This window comes from Cricetulus griseus, chromosome 6, assembly GCF_003668045.3.
Source record: "Cricetulus griseus strain 17A/GY chromosome 6, alternate assembly CriGri-PICRH-1.0, whole genome shotgun sequence".
Classification (NCBI taxonomy): Eukaryota; Metazoa; Chordata; class Mammalia; order Rodentia; family Cricetidae; genus Cricetulus; species Cricetulus griseus.
In genome coordinates, this window is record NC_048599.1 from 64,895,957 (window position 1) to 64,914,926 (window position 18,970).

Here is an 18,970-nt window from a genome sequence, read left to right on the forward strand (position 1 = left end):
TATGTTCTTCAGTGAATGTGGGGCGGTGGGGGGTCACTACACAATTCCATATGTGCAACTACTCTGATCAAATTTTCCTCCACAAAGTCAATTTCATCACATCCTGCTCTCACCAACAACCAAATTCTATGGACTAATTTCAGCCTTTCTACAGAACAGTTGACCGCCCTTCTGGATCTAGGGTTACAAATGTTACCTGCCAGGATTCCTCAGAATCCTGGCACTTGCTCTGGAGACCAGGCTGGCCTCGAACTCACAGAGATCCACCTGCCTCTGCCTCCCAAGTGCTGGGATTAAAGGCGTGCGCCACCAATGCCCAGCTGTTCCAATTGTTTTTCAAGTAGAAAAATAAGTATAGGAAGATGGAAAAAATATGGGTGCCCTGTGGGTACTTGCTGTCAGAACTTGGAGCATGTTCAGAGGTGCCTGGTGCTGCTAAGTTTCGTGAAGCTCAACACATCTTCCTCACTCCAGAAAAACAAAACTATTTTCTCCCATTTAGTTCTTTCCATCTGCCAATTTATCCCACTTTTGGTGATATTTATGTTACATAATGTGGCTGATGCCCACTGGACATCTCCCTGGTAGACACTAAAAAGTTAACAGTGAGTTCTGGCTCTCAAGGAGCAATGTCAAGATGACTGACGGCTTGTACATCATCCACAGAAGAAGCAACAGAGATTGCTGGAGACCTTCACAGAATCTTCACCCAGACTTCCAAGGTGAGAGCTTCGAAGGTTTCCTTTGAGGATCAGAGTATGAGAAAATACTAATGCAAGGCAGTCCAAGAAACACTGGATTGAGTGATTGTTTTATTATAGTTTCCACTTTTACAGATGGACATCAATTATGCACAGCGACTTAACGTTAAAAAAGAATCATATCCCAAATATCCCCAAATAATGAAGTGTATTACTATATATCATCTCAAGTTTTCACTGAGTTAGTGTTACATTTACATCCGCCTATTTTAAATATGTTTGTATGTATAATTTCAAAACACATGCTTATAGTTTTTCTTGTTATTTTGAGACCAGGTTTCTCTATAGTCCTGGCTGTTCTGGATCTTACTCTGTAGACAAACTGGCCTTGAACAAAGAGATATGCCTCTGCCTCCCTGCTGGGATTAAAAGTGTGTGTCACCACACCCTGATTTATACAAGTATATAATTTAAAAGCAGACAGAATCTTTTCCAGGGCTACTATGCTGTGACATAAACACCTTTCACAGCAGTATGTTAATAAGTATGCTATTCCATTTGATGATTCTAGCATGACTCATTTGACTATATTGTTAATCACTGGATACCCACAAAAAATTCAAGTCTTTTGTTATTACTAGTTTTCAAAAGCAGAACAGTACCGAAAAGTCTTTAGTTATAAATTCCTAGAAAACATATTTCTAAAGCTTTTGATATAGGACGCCTGAAATCTTGTTAGCTTATTTGGTACATAGGTATGAATTAGGAAAAGGTGTTTCCCATAAGATTGCTGGACCATGTTTTAGTTTTAGTTTTAATTCCTTGAGATTTTGCCCAATAATGGTGCACCTGCACCATTTGACATTCTCAGAAACAGTGTTGAATGGCTCTAAGTAGCCCCTAACCTGGCAACACCTATTTTACTATAGTGTTCATCCTAAGGGTATGTCGGGATATCTCATCCTGGCTGTGATTACTGATGAGTTATGTGTTGGTATTTTTTGGTATACCTGTTGATCAGTAGTGTGAAATCATGTAATTTCTCTATAAGGGTATGCATTCCCCTGAATAAATAATGTCATGGGGAGTTTTCTCCCTAAGACCTCCAAATATGTTATTTCTTGAGAGGAATAATAACAGAAAAGTGAAATTTTATAAGAAAACTGGAGGCAGGAATCTTACAGAGGACCTAGATTCATTTGCCAGCACACATACAGCAGACCACAACAGCTTATAATTCTAGATCCAGAGGATCTAATGCTGGTGCCATTTGCTGGTTTCCACCAGGCATACATAAATATTTTTTTTATAATGGGGGGTGCTTGAGACATAGATAGCTCCAATCTGGGTGATCATCAGAGTCCTTGGTCTTGATTCACCTGAAGCAGGGATTCATTTCTGTTTTAAGTATAAAAAGTGGCATTGGAACCACATATAAAAGACTGTGAGGTAGTCTAGAGATGTGGTTCTCAACCTGAGGTTTTTGTGTTTTTGTATAAATTTCAATAACCAACAGTCTTCCTTTTTCTTCAGAGTGCAGACTTTCAGTTCTTAGTTCCAAAAGAAGGAATAAAGAAGAAAATTGTGCTCAGGTATATTCTCAAAGAAGTGCTTAATTCTAATTCAACTATATGCTAATCAGAGAGTATGTTCTTGTTTTACTTTTTGTTCTCAAATTTAAAGCCTCGAACTTGTTCCCAGATGTATTGTTGATAGAATTTCAGTTATTAAGGTAGGTATGGTACACAGGGCTTTAATTCTAGCACTCAGGAGGCAGAGGCAGGCAGAGTGAGTGCAAGTCCAGCCTAGTCTACACAGTGAATTTCAGGCCAGCCCAGGATACTTAGTAAGACTTTGCCCCACAAACAAACTAATTAACACATAAAATTGACTAGGCTGGAGGGCTAGCTAGCTCAGCAGTTAAGGGAGCTCACTGCTCTTATAGAGCACCCAGGGTTGATTCCCAGCATCAGTTTGGCTGCTCACAATTACTGTAAGTTACAGGGGATCTGACACCTCTTCTGAACTATGCAGGCTCCTACACACACGTGGTACATATAAACTTACACAGGCAAGCACACATACACATAAAATATGAATAAACAACTAAATGTCTTTTTTTAAAAAAAGAATATTACAGTGCTTTGATTTCCTCAATGTTGGTCAGTATCTTAGAATTCAGTTTCAACTCTAACCAGCTCCTGAATGAATCTGGAGTTCAGAAAACCCCATAATCTTGTCTTGAGGCAGTCACGGATGTATCTGAAGCTGGTAGATTGAGACTTGGCAGCCTCATATCTTTCTAACACTTCCTTTTGTCTTCACTGGGGAGCTTTCAGATACAGAGTTGGACTGGAGAAAAGCCATCGATCCATATAGCCCGTATCTAGTTTCTGAACGCTAATGATTCCTTATAGTTGAAACCTCCCTGAAACCCCAAGGCCGTTTTCTCATTTCCTACCTGATCATAGTACCGCAGATAATACTTCACGACATAGTCCACCAGGTTCATCCCATTGTCCTAGGTTTAAAAGAGAACCCAAATGACAGCAGTTCACAGGAAACCCTGCCTGCTTCCCAGGTAAGAACTGAAAACCCAGCTCACTTATCATTTGTGAGACTGAGTCCTGTTTCTGTTACATAACGACCAGATTTCCCTTCCTCTTCCTAGTTTCATCTATTTTTTTTAATGCCAGCTATAAAAAGAAATGAAGCTACCCCATTTTTTTGTTTTTGTTTGTGGGAGGAAAACTCAAACAAAATAGGTAATCCAGGAGACCTTTGAGGTTAGGGCTATGACAAATATACAAACAAACAAACAAACAAACAAACAATCATTGCCCCATATTTCCTGGCATGCTGCCAAGACAGGAGGGAGTGAGAAATGCTAAAGGGAGCTGTAGACTAGAAAGAGAAAACCATCCCTCCCTTCCTACTTCTCAGAAAATGTGTGCTCTTAATGGCGTGAAAAACCATCAGGGCCAGCTTAAAAGGAAAGCCCTGCCACTTTATGACCCTGGAAGGCCAGGGGGAGCCGGCCCTCCCACAAGGCAGCCTTTGTGTCCTGTTCACAGGGGTCTAATTCTAATTTGCCCGTGTATTTCCCTTCCCTGCTCCCCCCTGCCCCCATGGGACGCCCAGATATGGGCTGGTTGTTTCTAAAAAGGTGGCTCTGCAGGGGTGCGGAGCCAAATGATAATCAGGCTCAGGGAGTTGACAGGAGACCCCAGCCCCAATTGTTATGGGCAAAAGAATAATTCAAATACTAGGCTCAACAGTGTCTGCCACTCAAGAATGAGTAAATTACAAGTGGTCAATGCTAAATTCAGACAGACTTTAGTCTCTGCAGTATGACTAGAACAGTACACTGTTTTATCTTGTATTGCAGTAGTAGCTCAATATCCAATCATGTATGTTAAAGCCAAAACATAAGATGTATTTTATCACTTAAAATGAGGTCTGGGGGAAAAAAAAAGGCCAAATCAAAACAAAGCACAGAAGAGGGAAACAAAAACGCATGCTTTCACATAAATAATTTCTATTAGAGAAAAGACCAGATAAATGGATCAGTCTGCAATACTTGGTTTTAAATTAAAGATTCATAAGAAAAATAATCATAACATGTAGATAGTATGAAAAGTAAATAAATACCCGACTTTTGACGTCTTTGAGTTTGGGTAGAATTTCTAAACTATATCCATCTGCTTGCCCTCGAGTCCTATTTCCTCCATTCATATAATTTCCAAAAGCCAGAATGAGAGCTAAGATATCCTTCACACTCTTCATGTGCAACAAGCCCTGCAATGGCAAACACCAGTTATTATGGTCTGGACTCCAAACACGGTCATGTTTGCTCAATAGCAAACATTTCTTAAAGGAACCAAGTCCTGTTAAATGACTTTAAACCAGTGCTATTAACAGTTGGCAAATATAAGATATATTACACTAAGCAGTATCTTAGGGATAGGGAAGCACCCACAATTTCCTACTTACACAACAAAGTTATGAAATGAGGGCTGAACCTTTGTGTTTATTTTTTCATTTTAGGCAGTTTTAGTCTTGATATTTTAAAGTACTTATAGGTTAATAAGAGAGAATTCAGTTAATTTTTGATAATTCTAAGTTGAAAGAGGTCACATATCTTTTTGGGATCTTTCTTGGGATTACAGACCTATATGTAAAGAATATAGTCAAATTTAGAGTAGACACAATAGCAAGAGTAGGCATAGTCCTCAGACATTAATTTTGATAAAGCACTTTAAGGTCAGAGGTTATGTTGATTAGGATTTTTTCAAAATGTACCTTCTCTGGGAGTTTGCTTCATATTTATCAACTTTCATAATGTTAAGCTGCTAAGAATTTTCTTTAGCTTCCTATCTCACTCATTTTTTCCTCTCCTTAATCTTTGCATCAAGTGCAAACTTTCAAACAGAAACTCCATTTATACTATTAATTAGCTTTATCTTCTTTGTCATTACATTTCCTTGTGTGTAGAGGGGATGGTTGTGGGGTGTGCAAGCACCCAGATATCAGAGGACAACCTGCAGGAACTGGTTCTTTCCTTTCACCATGCAGACCCTGAAGCTCAAACTCAGATCACCAGCTTCCGTGGCAGGCACCTTTACCCACTGAGCTATCTTGCCAGCCTAGCTTTATCTTCTTTTACTTTAGGATAAAAAGAAAAATAAAGTTTAGACCTAGGTAGACGTCTGCCCTGGTCTCTCAGGTGTTATCAGCATGTGTATCACATGTTGGTAATAGTTCTTTCTTCATTGGAAAATCTCTGATATATCAGGGGGGAAAACCATGCCTCCTGGCAAGCAATGAAGTATTACAGAATTTGTGGCACACACTTCTATAGTGTTCTTAAGAACATGGGTGGAAGTAAAAAGGCTTGGGGGCTAGAAGAAAGTTGTTTAAAGAGTGTGGTGGACACAGAATGTGTGTCCCAGTCACTCATGATCACAGTTAGTTACTTCAAGTCCCCAGAGTCCTTTTATTTTATGATGTAGACAGATTTCAGATGGTCGCCTACGTGGGCTTCAAGTAAAATCTCTTTGTGATTTGAAGAGTTGAATAGGGATTGAACTATTCTGTTTTGATTTTAGTTTTTGGTGGCTGGTATGTACATGGCGAGGTATTAATAAATTTTCTTAGAATCTGTAAAAAGCATTATCTTTCCCCCTTCCCTCTCTCCTTCAGCTCATACCTCCTTCCTTCCTTCCTTCCTTCCTTCCTTCCTTCCTTCCTTCCTTCTTCCCTTCTTCCCTTCCTTCCTTTCTTTCCCTACCTTCCATATTCTTGGACAGGACAAATGCCACATTACCCTTTAACAGTCAATGTAAAGTACAGATAACTTTTATTCTATGTCACCAATGTTGGGTCTTTCTCATATCTCATTTCCTTAATTTTCTCTTAATAAGGGCAAAGCAGGCCTTAAGGTAAATGGCAAACATACCTTAGAGGCTCGTGTGACAATCTCTACTTTTCTGTGTAAAGAAGTGACGCCCTCAGAAAACACAGCCCTGAAGATTATGCATTGGGCACGCTCAGCAAAATTGGGAATCTGGGCTAACTCATGAAGAAATCTGTAAAAATAAAAACAAGTCATTTAAGAAAGAGGGCTGGTACAGATGGACCCGGGGGAACATTCCTTACATCACAATTTCATTTTATAAAGGGAATCAGATGGGCTGATTCAAGGAACTCTAAGGGTATCTGCTCCATTGCTGACAGCAGGGCCTCTGTCTATGGCGTTCATAGGATGATGAATAATGTAGATGAACGGAAAGTTTATGCAAGTGTTCTGAAAACATTATCTCCCTCTTGCTACTCAAACAAGAGGCTGAACCCACATGGAAAGCCCTCATCTTTACTGCATGAGAAAATGACAAAATCAACTCTTGTGTCACATATAATTCTCTAAAAGTATGTCAACATAGGTAGAGCAAACTGAAGACTTTGGACAAATGTCTACAGTCAACTGATAAGGTATTATTGAAGTGAGATTGCTATTATTTTTGCTCAATGATGTAACTGTTTATACTGACCAAACTCCCCATATACTTGTTTACCCTTTGTGTCAGTTTACCCACCTAGGTATAGCTCAGTACTTAGAAGAAAGCAGAAACTCATAAAGTAGACACCCTAAAAATCTTTAAAAAGTCTGCCAAACAGCTCTTAAGAGCCAAAATTGGTTACTGCTCTACACACAGTAGCTCACTGTCTGAGTGACTGGGCACTGGTGCCCTCTGCAAAATGAAGCTGGAAGAGCTACATGCTTTTGAGGCCAACCACCAGAGGAAAGGATATAAAGTAATACGAGTTTAAACAGTTAGCTATGAACCCAGAAAGGGGCAGAATCCACTAGCGGCCCTTAATTTCATTTGGGAGTTGAAATGATTATTAACTGATATTTCTGAAAGATTTCACAATACTATCACTTTTAAATTTTGCAGTCCCCCACCAGATAAAGTTCTGTAGATTAACACAGTTGTTACTCTTTGAGTCAAATGAAAAAGAGGAGGAGGAAAAGCAGGAGGAGCTGGAGGAGCAGATAGGGCAAGGGAAAGAGAAACAGGAAGAAAGAGGGAGGGGTCCAGCTTTCTTCTTCTATTGGCAGAGTCTGAGTATGTAGCGTAGGATAGCCTCTAACTCACCATTCTCCTGCCTCAGTCTCCCCAGTTGCTGGAATTATGAGGCTGTACCACCACCATCCCTACTTATAAACTCCTTTTTGTCCTTAGGATTTTTTTTTCTCTATAGTCTGTTCCGCAGGTGTTTTGGGGTGAGGTGATTTAGTAGCCTTTTTGTTGTTGTTGTATACTTTGTTTTTGAGACAAAGTCTTACTTATAACTTACTTATAATTTAGGCTGCCATAAAATTTCAATCCCCTGTCTCAGCTTCCCAAGTACTGGGAAAATAGTTTTATAACACTATGCCCTGGTAAGATTTGGGATTTAATACATTTTTATTATCAGCTATTTTTTCTTATTTCCTCCAACCAGGTCCTAGTTGTCATTTTCTCCCTGCACCTGCCTTTAAAATATGGAAATGAAGCATGGAGGACTCAAAAGAGAAAACAGTCCCTTGTCTTCAGGTCCTATGACTGCAGCCACAGTTATCATCATACCCCATACTATAGCATTTACAGAAGCATTGCATAGGACCAGGAAGAAAGTAATTACCCTTCCTTTCTAAATTGTCCCCTCATAAGTACAGTGCAGCATTGACCACAGTCATTTATCATGAGTGACATCAGAGCTGTCGCCAGTTTTCACAGTGAGCAGTAAACATCCCTGGGGACTGGCAGCATTTGGTTCTGTGACAAGTTTTGGAAAGGTTTACTCCTTCAGAAGCTGAGAGCTATTCCACAAAATGCCCTGCATTTCTCCCCTTCCCAAAAGTGACCATGTTATCTCTTCATACCCCTGTGTAGGACCTTGATCTCTGGACTAGGTAAATGCCCTGCCTAAAATGAACACAGTAGTGAAACAGCCATAGATGGCACATGCGTGAGCAAGCAGAGCAATGCCTCAGTTCACTTACCAGGGCATGGATGGCAAGCAGGGAATGTCAGAGGAAAAACAACTAATTGTCCCTCAGAGGAGCCATAGGACGCATTTGTGGAAACAAGACTAGAGGTTCCTCACTAGGATCAGGGCTTGCTCTGGGAGGTTCTCAAAGTGTCCTAAGACCCCAGGTCTCAGCTGGACGGTGGTGGCACATGCCTTTAGTCCCAGCACTTGGGAGGCAGAGGCAGGCGATCTCTGCGAGTTTGAGACTAGCCTGGTCTACAAGAGCTAGTTCCAGGACAGCCTCCAAAGCCACAGAGAAACCCTGTCTCGAAAAACAAAGAAAACAAAACAAAACAAAACAAAATAAAAAGACTCCCCAGATCTCAAGGAGTTGGGAGAGAATGGCAGACCTGAAGGGCTTTTGCTTCTGTAAGAACCTATCACTGCTGATGAGTTCTAGTGCGTTGGCCACAGTTACTCAATTCTTCAGGTGTATGTGACACCTTTACAGGTGCATAGGGCCTGGGAATAGGATCCAGTTTATACATGGTTGCTTTTTGATGCTGCAACAAACACACCCGTGATTACTGAAGTGTGGAAACGATGTCATCAGGGACAAGGGGCTTGGGGAAGCAACATTGGCTGTGGTCCCTGAGCCCCCATGATGCTGTGAATGAGAAGCTTGAGGACCAGGGTAGTGAGCCAAGACATGTTGGATGGTGTCTGTAAGAAAGCTGAGTGAAAGTAAATGGAGTTTTGTATTCTGAAATGTACCTTTTCTGAACAAATGGAGGGTTTACGACAGGGATATAATACTTCTTCTAATTTCTTTTTCTTTTCTTTTCTTTCTTTCCTTCCTTTTCTTTCTTTTTTTTTTTTTTTTGGTTTTTCGAGACAGGGTTTCTCTGTGGCTTTGAAGGCTGTCCTGGAACTAGCTCTTGTAGACCAGGCTGGTCTCGAACTCACAGAGATCCGCCTGCCTCTGCCTCCCGAGTGCTGGGACTAAAGGCGTGCACCACCACCAGCCAGCTTAATCCTTCTAATTTCTTACTTCACACAATCACCATAGCAGTGGCATGACTCCCTGGAAGCATTAGCAGATTTCAGGCTGGGACAAATGGGAATGACCTTGAAAGGGGAAGGCAAGAGGGCCTGTGATGATGGCGAAACACAAGTGGATAAGAAGGCTGTGGAGCAGGAAGACCCTGAGTGGCTGATCTCTGGTGATGCTGGAAGAGGCCAGGATGACTTGAGGGTTTGGGGCTTGGAAACATTTGGTAAATTTTAAAGATATAAAACAACAGAGAAGTTAAATCAGAAAAGAAAATACACAATTGTATGCAACTTTCAGCACAAACATAAGTGGGCAAAGACTCAAGGAAAGGCACCATAGCTTTGTTCCCATTTGTCTGGCAAAGTGCCAAAAGGAAAGGCCATCTCAAAGGCCATGCCAACCAAGAGTCTTTTGAACGCTGACCCTTGCTGCCTTGTGTTTTTTATTCTATCCATAAGTGCTGGGATAATAAGCCATTATAGACCTGCACACACAGCATCTTGAATAGCAAGCCTTCACATTTACAAATATCCACGGACTAATGTTCATTTGGGCTAGATTCTATAACAAAAGGGACAGATGCACCAACGAGGGAGTGTTCTATCTTTACACAGTGTGGTTTATTTCCCCAGGAAGGACTACAGCTCAGCCTGTATATACAACAGAAGGCCTGTGGCTCACTTTGTGTGGATTTTACAGCCATACTGGCAAATCAGCTGACAGGTGGGACGATACTCTATGATCCAGCCTTTGAAAAGAGACTAGTGTGATCTATCATCATAGTGTGATCTAAGGTTGAATCCATGGTATTATTTCACAATGTAGCCTATACTCCGGGAAGGAAAACACTATAGCTAGCTATGGACCCCTGTGAAAGGTCCTAATGTGATGTGTACAATATCTGCACTGCACATCATGGAAGGCCAGCTTTGGGCCAAATCAGTCAATAGGTATAACCAGGGGTGCCACACCCTCCCTCACCAACATCTCAAAGCAGGATTAAAGGGAGTCAAGGGACATCCCTGGAGGGAGTGGCTCTCAGACAGCTAGGTCCCAAGCAGACGACACCTCTGTGAGAAATGGCTTTCTAAATCTGGCATTGGGGTGTAAGCGAGTTGATGAGGTGAGTGATGAGACCAGCCTCTCCATGCTGTGATTTATAGGACTGGGCACCACACAACCCTTAAGAAACCGAAATGCTAAACTCAATGATTCATATTTCCCAGTATGTAAAACATGCTTATAGTCCACTCGCTGGGAATAAGCGGCAAATAAACCACCAGAGAACCAGACTCTGGCATAGGTCAGACAAAAGCTGCCTTCAGATACACAAAGAGCAGAGGTGAAGTCTGCTCAGGTCTGCTCAGCTCTACCACTCCATGTTAGTCCCTGAGCCTTGTCTGCCACCTGAGCAGCCAACATGACAGGCAGGCATCATTGCCTCCAGTAATCGTGGGGAGTGTTCAGTAGGTCAGCACAATGGCCCTCCAAACTTTGAAAATGCTTATCTAGCTAGATCATGGGTGGTGGTGGTGGGGGGATAATAAGTAGTGTGCTAATTAGTTGCCACCATTAGTCTATGCTCTGGCAATTAGTGCTGAGAAATGACTCTGGGAGGTTATACCACAAAAGGCAGAGGAATGCCTCTCTTGGCAGACACACACTGTTCATTTCACATCAGTGGTTCATTGTGCCCCATCCCCTCAGCTTACAGCAGGTTTTACTAAGTGGGTTGAGTGTGGACAAATTAGAGCTAATGGACCAAACCCAACAGGCCATTTCTATTTGTGTGACTTGTGAAACTAAGAATCGTTTTTTTATACTAAATGATTGTAAAAAGCATAGAAGTATTTTTGTCGTGTAAAATAATACAAAATTCAAATCTTGGCAATTATAAATAAAATTGAGGTCCAGCTGTGACCCCTTGTTTACATATTATTATCTATGGTTGCTTTTGAACCATAACAGTGTAATGGCTGACTTGAGGAGCCATGAGATATCCTTGAACCCACAAAGTATAAAATATTATCTAGTATTTTACAGGAAAAGTTTACCAACTCCAGGCTTACAATTTCACCACATAATTGGGCATACTAATCCAGCCCAAATGTTTGATATGTCCTATCATCTCCAAATACCACTAGTGGCTGTGTCAGTGTCTACATATCTCATCACTATTTCCCCTTTACTTATTAGTGACATAACTGGAGTTAATTCACAGTAGGTAAACCTGACTTCTAGGTGAGCAGCATCAACAGTGGTGGAGGCGGTGGGTTTGATGGCTGATGTTAATGAGACAAAAAGGCCGTGGAATCCCATTTATACACATTCTCAGGTTTTGTGGACCAGGTTTAAGGGACAGGAGTCTAGGCTATAGTTCCATGTGAGAGGATGCCATCTAAGGTTCATAAATTATCAACAAGGTTTGACAGTATTTTGGGTAAGCCTAGGATCTCTAACAAACTATCTTGCCAGTCATTTAGAGATGCTGACTTCTGGGTCTGACTGTCAATAAGAACTGAGGAATACAAACATAAGGTACAGAGTATAAGGCAGAACCTTGGATGCCTGTAAGCACGTCCTGTTACACTCAATCTAATTTCTGTTTCCTCTTAGCTTTCTGTAGCTGACTTTCCCTAGTTGCAGAAGGCTGGCTTGAATGGAACATAAAGCACTCAAAGTAGCAACAGGCGCAATAGCCCCAAACTAACCGGACATTTGCAGTCTTAGTCCCTAAATACCTTGCTGGGGACTCCCAGGAACTCATCTTTGGCTTGTAGACCTCAAGGGCCTAGCCAACAAGAAGCCACTTAGATAAGCAGCAGCGGTCCGAGTTCTCAACACATGGGAAATGATACTGTACACCAGAGCTGAACACCCTGGGAATTAATGGAAAGAGTGAGCCACACAGATGGAGGACAAGAAGGACCTAACCTAATCAGCACAAGTAGAGAAGTTAGTGGGAAATCTGCCACATTCGGGCTACATTTACTGAGCATGACATTTAAGAAAACCAGTTTGAATTCAAATGACTCTGCTATCATCTTTTTGTAACATCAGCAAAACTTGAGGCTGAGTAGTAACGACTTCTTCCTTCCTCAGTTACCCTTTGGGCTAAAATGTTTAGTCTAGGAGGAATTAAGTTGCTAGAACAAAAAAGAGGAGTGTGTGGGGTGAAAGCAGGGGGAGAGACACGCTGCATCCAACAGCACAGATCTCAGCAGCCTTCCCGGCAGCCGAGTCATCCTGCTGGATGCAATAGGGCACAGAATGACGCTGTTGTAACTCAGTTCTCTGCACCATTTAGACTTGACGTTCATAGCTGGGAGGCAGACAGATGGAGTTTGCAGCTTGCCTTTCAGACTAACCAAAGGTAGTTCAAGGATCCTTACTGTTCAGGTTTGTCCAGCAGCTTCAAGTCTTCTTCTTTGGATGTCTCGTAGTACTTTCTTATTTTAGTCAGTTCATCCTCTTGGGCTCGCTGTATCGAGAGTAGAAAAGAAACAAACAAGACACACACACACACACACACACACACACACACACACACACACACACACACACACACACACACACCAAAGTCAAACAATCAGCCTAAGACCACAGGAATCCATTTGTGACCCCAATGGCATCAATTGGGCCTCACCCCAAGCATAAGAAACTATACAAGTTGGGCCCAGAAAACCCTTCCAGGTCATTCTGATACATATTCAAGTTTGGCAGTTACTAGCTAAAGCAAATGGTCATGACAAGTGCACACATCCAGACACACAGGTCAAGATGGCTGACAGCTTGAGTCTCCTGTAGGCAGCTATAGGGCAAGCTGTACTTAGCTTTCTTTTCCCCAGAACAGCAGTCTTATCTCACATGGATTTCCCACACTATTATTTGTAGTCTCCACTTTTTCTTTCCCTGAATTTTATAAGTATGTGTAGCACACACCACTTATTTAGGCATTTAGTAACATACTTTATAATTTACCCAACATTTCCAGTCATGTGCAGACTTCCTCTACTGGCTATGTGCATACTCTTGAAATCATGGTAACAACAGAAAGCATCAGGAAGGCACCTTGCTTGATAGAGTTCTTTGCCATCACTTACCATATCCTCATTTTTTTTTTCTCCTGGAGGATAACTGCCCAAGGCTTACATTAATCTACTGGTAATGAGCTTTGGATTCAGAATACTCACACTGCCCTCCAGGCACCACTAACTCTCAATGGTCTGATATTAGTGAGTTTTGAGGTTTATTCACGAGAACTATGTGGACAGAAACATGTAAAAAGCTCCCACCTGGTACTAAATAATTTCTAACATACATGAAGAATATGTAGGAAATTGGTGAGCTCACTAGGCTATATTAGACTATGGAGATTCAAGGTACCAGGGGATGCAAATGTTACACCCAATCATCCTGTGAGATGGGACTACAGCATGTCACAGGGCCCCACACAGTTGTCTGAGAGTTGCCATGGCTTAGAGAGTCCAGTTCCATCTGTGTTTCTGCATTCTGATAGTCATTGAACAGAACAGTTAACAATCATGGGACTTCTGATTCTGCAGCATCATCTCCTCAGAGGAGCCTATGGATTCCGCTCACTATTTCTTTCTACTTACGAAGACTGTGCATTACAGTGATGCTTCTTAAACATGATTCATGATGTTCCTAAGCTTTGTGACTCGGCTTTGCGGGATGGGCTCTGGGCTCCATGAAAAAAACTCATAGGCTACTTAATGAAATTTTTGTCCAATAGAAAAAAAAATCAGGTACAGTCCCACTACAATTTGGACTGTGCTATTAAAAACAAAACAGAATAGGATTAAGCAGTTTAAACTACTAGCCCAACCAAGATCACCTAGTAGGCAGTGATAGAGCTGGGCCCCAAACTTAGGACTGTCTGATGTTAAAGCTACAACACACAATTGTCATCCAATGCTGACTCCTGCATTTAATGTCACCAGCTCATCTGGTATCATAGTAACCATCCAAGGGGTTATTCGGATTCCTATTCCTCGGAGGAAGATACTGGAGTGTGCCAGCACTAAGTAGGAGGCTCACTTCCACGAGGGCTGGGCTCTAGGGCCTATCTGTGGTCTCTGCTTTGTGGGTGGCAGTGGGATCTACTAGTACAGACACTACAGTGTGAGTTAAGAATACCTCCTTCAAATGCAAATTTGCATCTCTGTGTCTGGATCTCTTTCATGCTGTGCTCAGGTCCTTACTACCAAAGAGCACGAATGACTTGTTGATGTTTAAGGTAGACATAAAGATGAAAACCCCAGCTCTGCATGCCTTTGACACTCACATTTTCATATAATGCTGCCAGGGTCTCCAGGTCAACCACAGAGTCATCCACATTAAATATGGCTGTCAAAAAGAAAAGAGAAAAAGGGATAAGGGCTTTTGACTTGATCCTAAACCAATGTTTATCCCAGGCTCAGCTTCCCCACAATATAGGCCTGCACCTCTTACACAGGCTCTGCCTGCCAGTTTGTTTCTGTTCCCCTTCCTTTCATACCACGGGGGTTCATTTGAAAGCAAACCCAAAATTGTCCCTATGGCTGGCCTGAGTGTTGGCCCTGCCTTATTTAATTCTTTGGCCTTTGAGTCCTTTCTGTAGTTTAATTTAGGCTCCACAGGAGAAGTGTTTGTGCTTTTAAACTCAATCAGTTTGGAGGTTTGAAGCACAATTTTAAATCTTTCTTCCCGGCTGGTAATTGAAGAGATTTAGCACTTAATGCAGAAGAATTGACTCTTGCCCATTACCAGGAAGGGAAAGAGAAGAAAAAAAGGACGATGTTGGCAAATTAAATGAATTCAGGCATGTGATTTCAGGCACCTTTTTGTGGCCACCGCAAACATCTTGTTTGGATTAAAAAGACAAGAAAGAATAATCGTTGCATCAATAGCAAATTAAGATCATAGAAACCTCCCATGAGCCAGTATCAAGGCAAGGTTTTATTCCCATGTTTTTATTAGAATTCTGCCTTTGGTTCTGTATCTTATACGAGTCATTTTGCTGTTAGCTAACATGCTTATGATTTCATCCATTGAGGTTCCTTCCCATATATGTTAGGATACACATGCAACAGATTTTTAAAGCTTTAATGGAATTGGCTATCAAAGTGTTTGAAATTGGCAGGGCCCACATCTTTAAATAATTATTCAAAACTAATAAGGTTTGTCCCCTCAGCCCTACCTCCCTTCCCTGACTTTACATTGTGAAATTAACCAGCGTGCTAGTAAATTTTCTCTGTGGCAGGCTAATTAATTTTATTAAACCAACCATTGATGCTTTGAATGCCTTAAAATTCTGCTCTCCAAGCTATTCTGTTCCTTCCATTATACCATGTTGCCCTGGAGACTGTAGAGCTCAAGGTGAAGGACAGGTTGCTTCTGAATTTCCCCCCTCTATTATTTAGAATCATATAAATGTATTCAAAGCTTTCAATAAAATTAGTTAGCTGAGGTAAGAGCACTTCCTGTCACAGAACACCAAGAAAAATATCTAAAACTCCTTCACAGGCCACTTTCTCTAACTTAGACGCTTATCCACAAGCTTTTTCTATACTTGTGGATGGGAGGGGGAGTAAACGACTACTGACAAGATTCTACCAAGGTACCAAGAAAGTCAGGGTTAACCCCACCATAAAAAAAAATGTGGTTTGAGAAAAGACGGAAAGAACTTAGTATCTCAGGACTGGTGCATTGTTCGTGGAGATAATACAGACTCACTAATTGGTCAGTCAGACGATCTAAATGGCTGATGCTTTTAAACACAGGAAAACAGAAAAAGGCCAGGAACAATGCCTCTTTTATGTGAACCCCAATGTCTGTTATGTTTTAAAAATTAGCTGATATGAAAAAATAAGAAAAGGCACAAACGTAAAGACAGTTTTTAAAGGAATGATTGCTCAAAAAAATCATGCATCCTGAGTACTGTATCTGAGCTTGGATCCCAAAGCAAACCATTCCAATCACTAACAAAGAGAAGATCTGGGGTTTTTCCACACTGCTTAAGTGCTTGGTTTTAAAGAGTTAGTCAGCTTCAACCCCAGATACATGGTTCAGTGGTTTGTATTACTGTGTACCAGGCAGCAAAAAAGAAAATATAAAGAAAGGATGGGGCCAGAAACAGTCTGGGCTCTGGAGACATTTATTCACCCATTTATCCTCTTAGGCCCATTTAGGCACCAAAAAATTATTTGTTGAGTGTGCACGAAAGTCAGTTTTTCAGAAATTGTTTTCAATGGCCATGGATATCTAAGTCAAAATTGTTGGTGACAAAGTATTTGATCTCACCAAATTAATATCCTAGATGGAGGAACAGAAAATAAGTAAGTGCATGATTTTGGGTGGCAATAAACTTTAAAGGAAGTAAACCAGGCTGGGGCTATAAGTTAGTTGCTGCCTAGCATGCATGGATTCCTGGGTTTGATCCTTAGCATCTAAAGAATAGGGGAAAAGAAATAACAAATATGTATAACAAGATATAACATGATCAAGAAAGGCCTTTTGAGGGAGGTAACATTTAAGTTAAGACCCAAAAAGGTCAGTGTGACCTTGGCAGAAAAACATTCCAGGGAGAGGTAACTGCAAAAGTGAGATTCTTTTGGAAGGGGACTGGTAGGGGCGTTGACTCCCATCAACAGAGCTAACTTTATCCACTGTATGAGCTAATGTGGTTGGTTGTTGGGACCTGACACCCCTCACCCCTTACTGATACTGATAGAGGCAATATCTGTGGTTGCCACAGCATATAATGTATGAGCACATGACAGAACCTAAGAAAGGCATATGATGACCATGACTTCAAATATGCATTGCCATGTGTTTAAAAGCTTGCTAATCTTCTAATGCCACTAAGAAGTGGAGAAGACTTAGAACCACCAGTAAGTACAACTTCTAGAATTTTTTGGTGTTTCAGGTGGTCTTTGCTAATGAAACCTTCTGGATCCTTCCTGTAAGAATCCAATTGAGGCAAAACTCAGGAAGCTCTATTAACATGGCCACTTAATATAGGCTCAGATATCTCAAAGTTGTAAAGAATAGGGTGTAAAATATCTTAAAGGAAATTTAATACATCCAGACTTATTGATACAGCCTAATGCTTACCTCCAAGTTCAACCCTTCCCACAGGCCATTATCTTTCATTATATAAGCAAGATATAACCAAAATTAGTTAGCTGTTCAAGTAATGAGTGAATGAGTAAATGATTCATTTAATCAGCTAGTCAGTTAGTCCATTTGTTAGCTACTAGCTTGTTTCTTTGCAATGCTGGAAGACTGAACCTAGTGCCTAGCACATGCTAAGCAAATTGTCTAACATAGAGCTATAACCCCAACCACTTCCTTTAATATGTTTCAAGATTGCTTGGTGTTTACAAAACCTCAGTTTCCTCTCTTTCAATTAGCTAAAGTCTCAACATTGTCCTGGTTTCAAAACTCATTCTGTCTTCCATGCACTCTTGTCTCATTTCTGACCTCCTTCATGCATCCCGGATGCAACTCCCCATCTCTCAGCCTACCTTAGATCCTCCCCCTTCCACATCTCACCTATCAAGGCTCAGTACTCAGCGATCCCCTGCCCTGGAAGGACAACTCTTGAATTACAGGCTAGAGAGTCCTCAGTCTGCCACAGTACTTCATAATATTTTAAATGGAATAAAGACAGTGCAATGAGCTGGGGGGCAGTGGTGGCACACTCCTTTAATCCCAGCATTTGAGAGGCAGAGGCAGGCACATGTCGGTGAATTCGAGGCCAGCTCAGTCTACAAAGACTGCAATGACAGAATGTCCACCATGTTAAGTGTGCAATAGTTTCTCTTCTACACTAGATTGGGAGAGTCCTGGAGTATTTCCTTAGGCACCGTGACTACTCTTCCTGGTATGAAATGGGTATAAAATAGTGTTGGGTGTTTGTGGGGGTTGGGGGGGGTGGGGTTGCCACAGAGGTCCCAAAGACTGAATCTTGCTGGATACGAGGAAAATTTCTTGATAAGGAGAAATTTGGGTCTTGAAAAACGTAGAAACACTGAGGTGGAAATGGGAAGGGTTTAAGCAAATCAAGATATTATATTACACATTCTGTATTTGAATTCAGTTTGCTTTGCTCCTTCTTAATCATCCCTTCCCAAAAATCTAGGTTTGTTCAATTAGGTTACATAATCTTGATGTGTAGTCACAGCGTCACAGTCTCGCTATAGGCAAGCTGCAGCCCTGAATACTGAAAGGCCAAAATAATTTAATAAATGATTTTTCCATCATTAATGTATGAATCAGATAGGTGCTGTTCCCTTCATTCAACCTTCAAAAATGTTTTTTTTTTTTTTTTTTTTTTTTTTTTTTTGGTTTTTCCAGACAGGATTTCTCTGTGTAGCTTTGGAGTCTATCCTGGCACTCACTCTGTAGACCAGACTGGCCTCGAACTCACAGAGATCCTCCTGCCTCTGCCTCTGCCTCTGCCTCCTGAGTGCTGGGATTAAAGGCATGCGCCACCAATGCCTGGCTAACCTTCAAAAATTTTTAAGGAAAAAATGTCATCTTAGAAGAAAGGTTTCAAGTTAAAGTTCACTGATACATTGTTTCAGGCCGGTTCCTGAACACCATTTGCTAATCATCTTTAATTAAGCCAAACTCTTGCCAGGCAAAGACAATTTCTAAACTAACAATAAGTCCCAGGGAACATAAAATG

At 41.3% G+C, this 18,970-nt stretch overlaps 1 protein-coding gene across 4 annotated transcripts in view; it reads right to left on the reverse strand.

Annotated features, from left to right (window-relative positions):
- The window catches only part of Fmn1 (formin 1), a 343,529-nt gene that overhangs the window by 117,727 nt on the left and 206,832 nt on the right, over positions 1-18,970 (reverse strand). For all 4 annotated transcript variants that reach the window (XM_035446230.1, XM_027422271.2, XM_027422272.2 and 1 more), the window contains 5 exons: positions 14,582-14,643; positions 12,666-12,754; positions 6,160-6,289; positions 4,353-4,499; positions 3,163-3,222 (listed from right to left, as the gene is read on the reverse strand). In XM_035446230.1, coding sequence (XP_035302121.1) covers positions 3,163-3,222; positions 4,353-4,499; positions 6,160-6,289; positions 12,666-12,754; positions 14,582-14,643 — 488 coding nt within the window. The remainder of the gene's footprint in view (positions 1-3,162; positions 3,223-4,352; positions 4,500-6,159; positions 6,290-12,665; positions 12,755-14,581; positions 14,644-18,970) is intronic.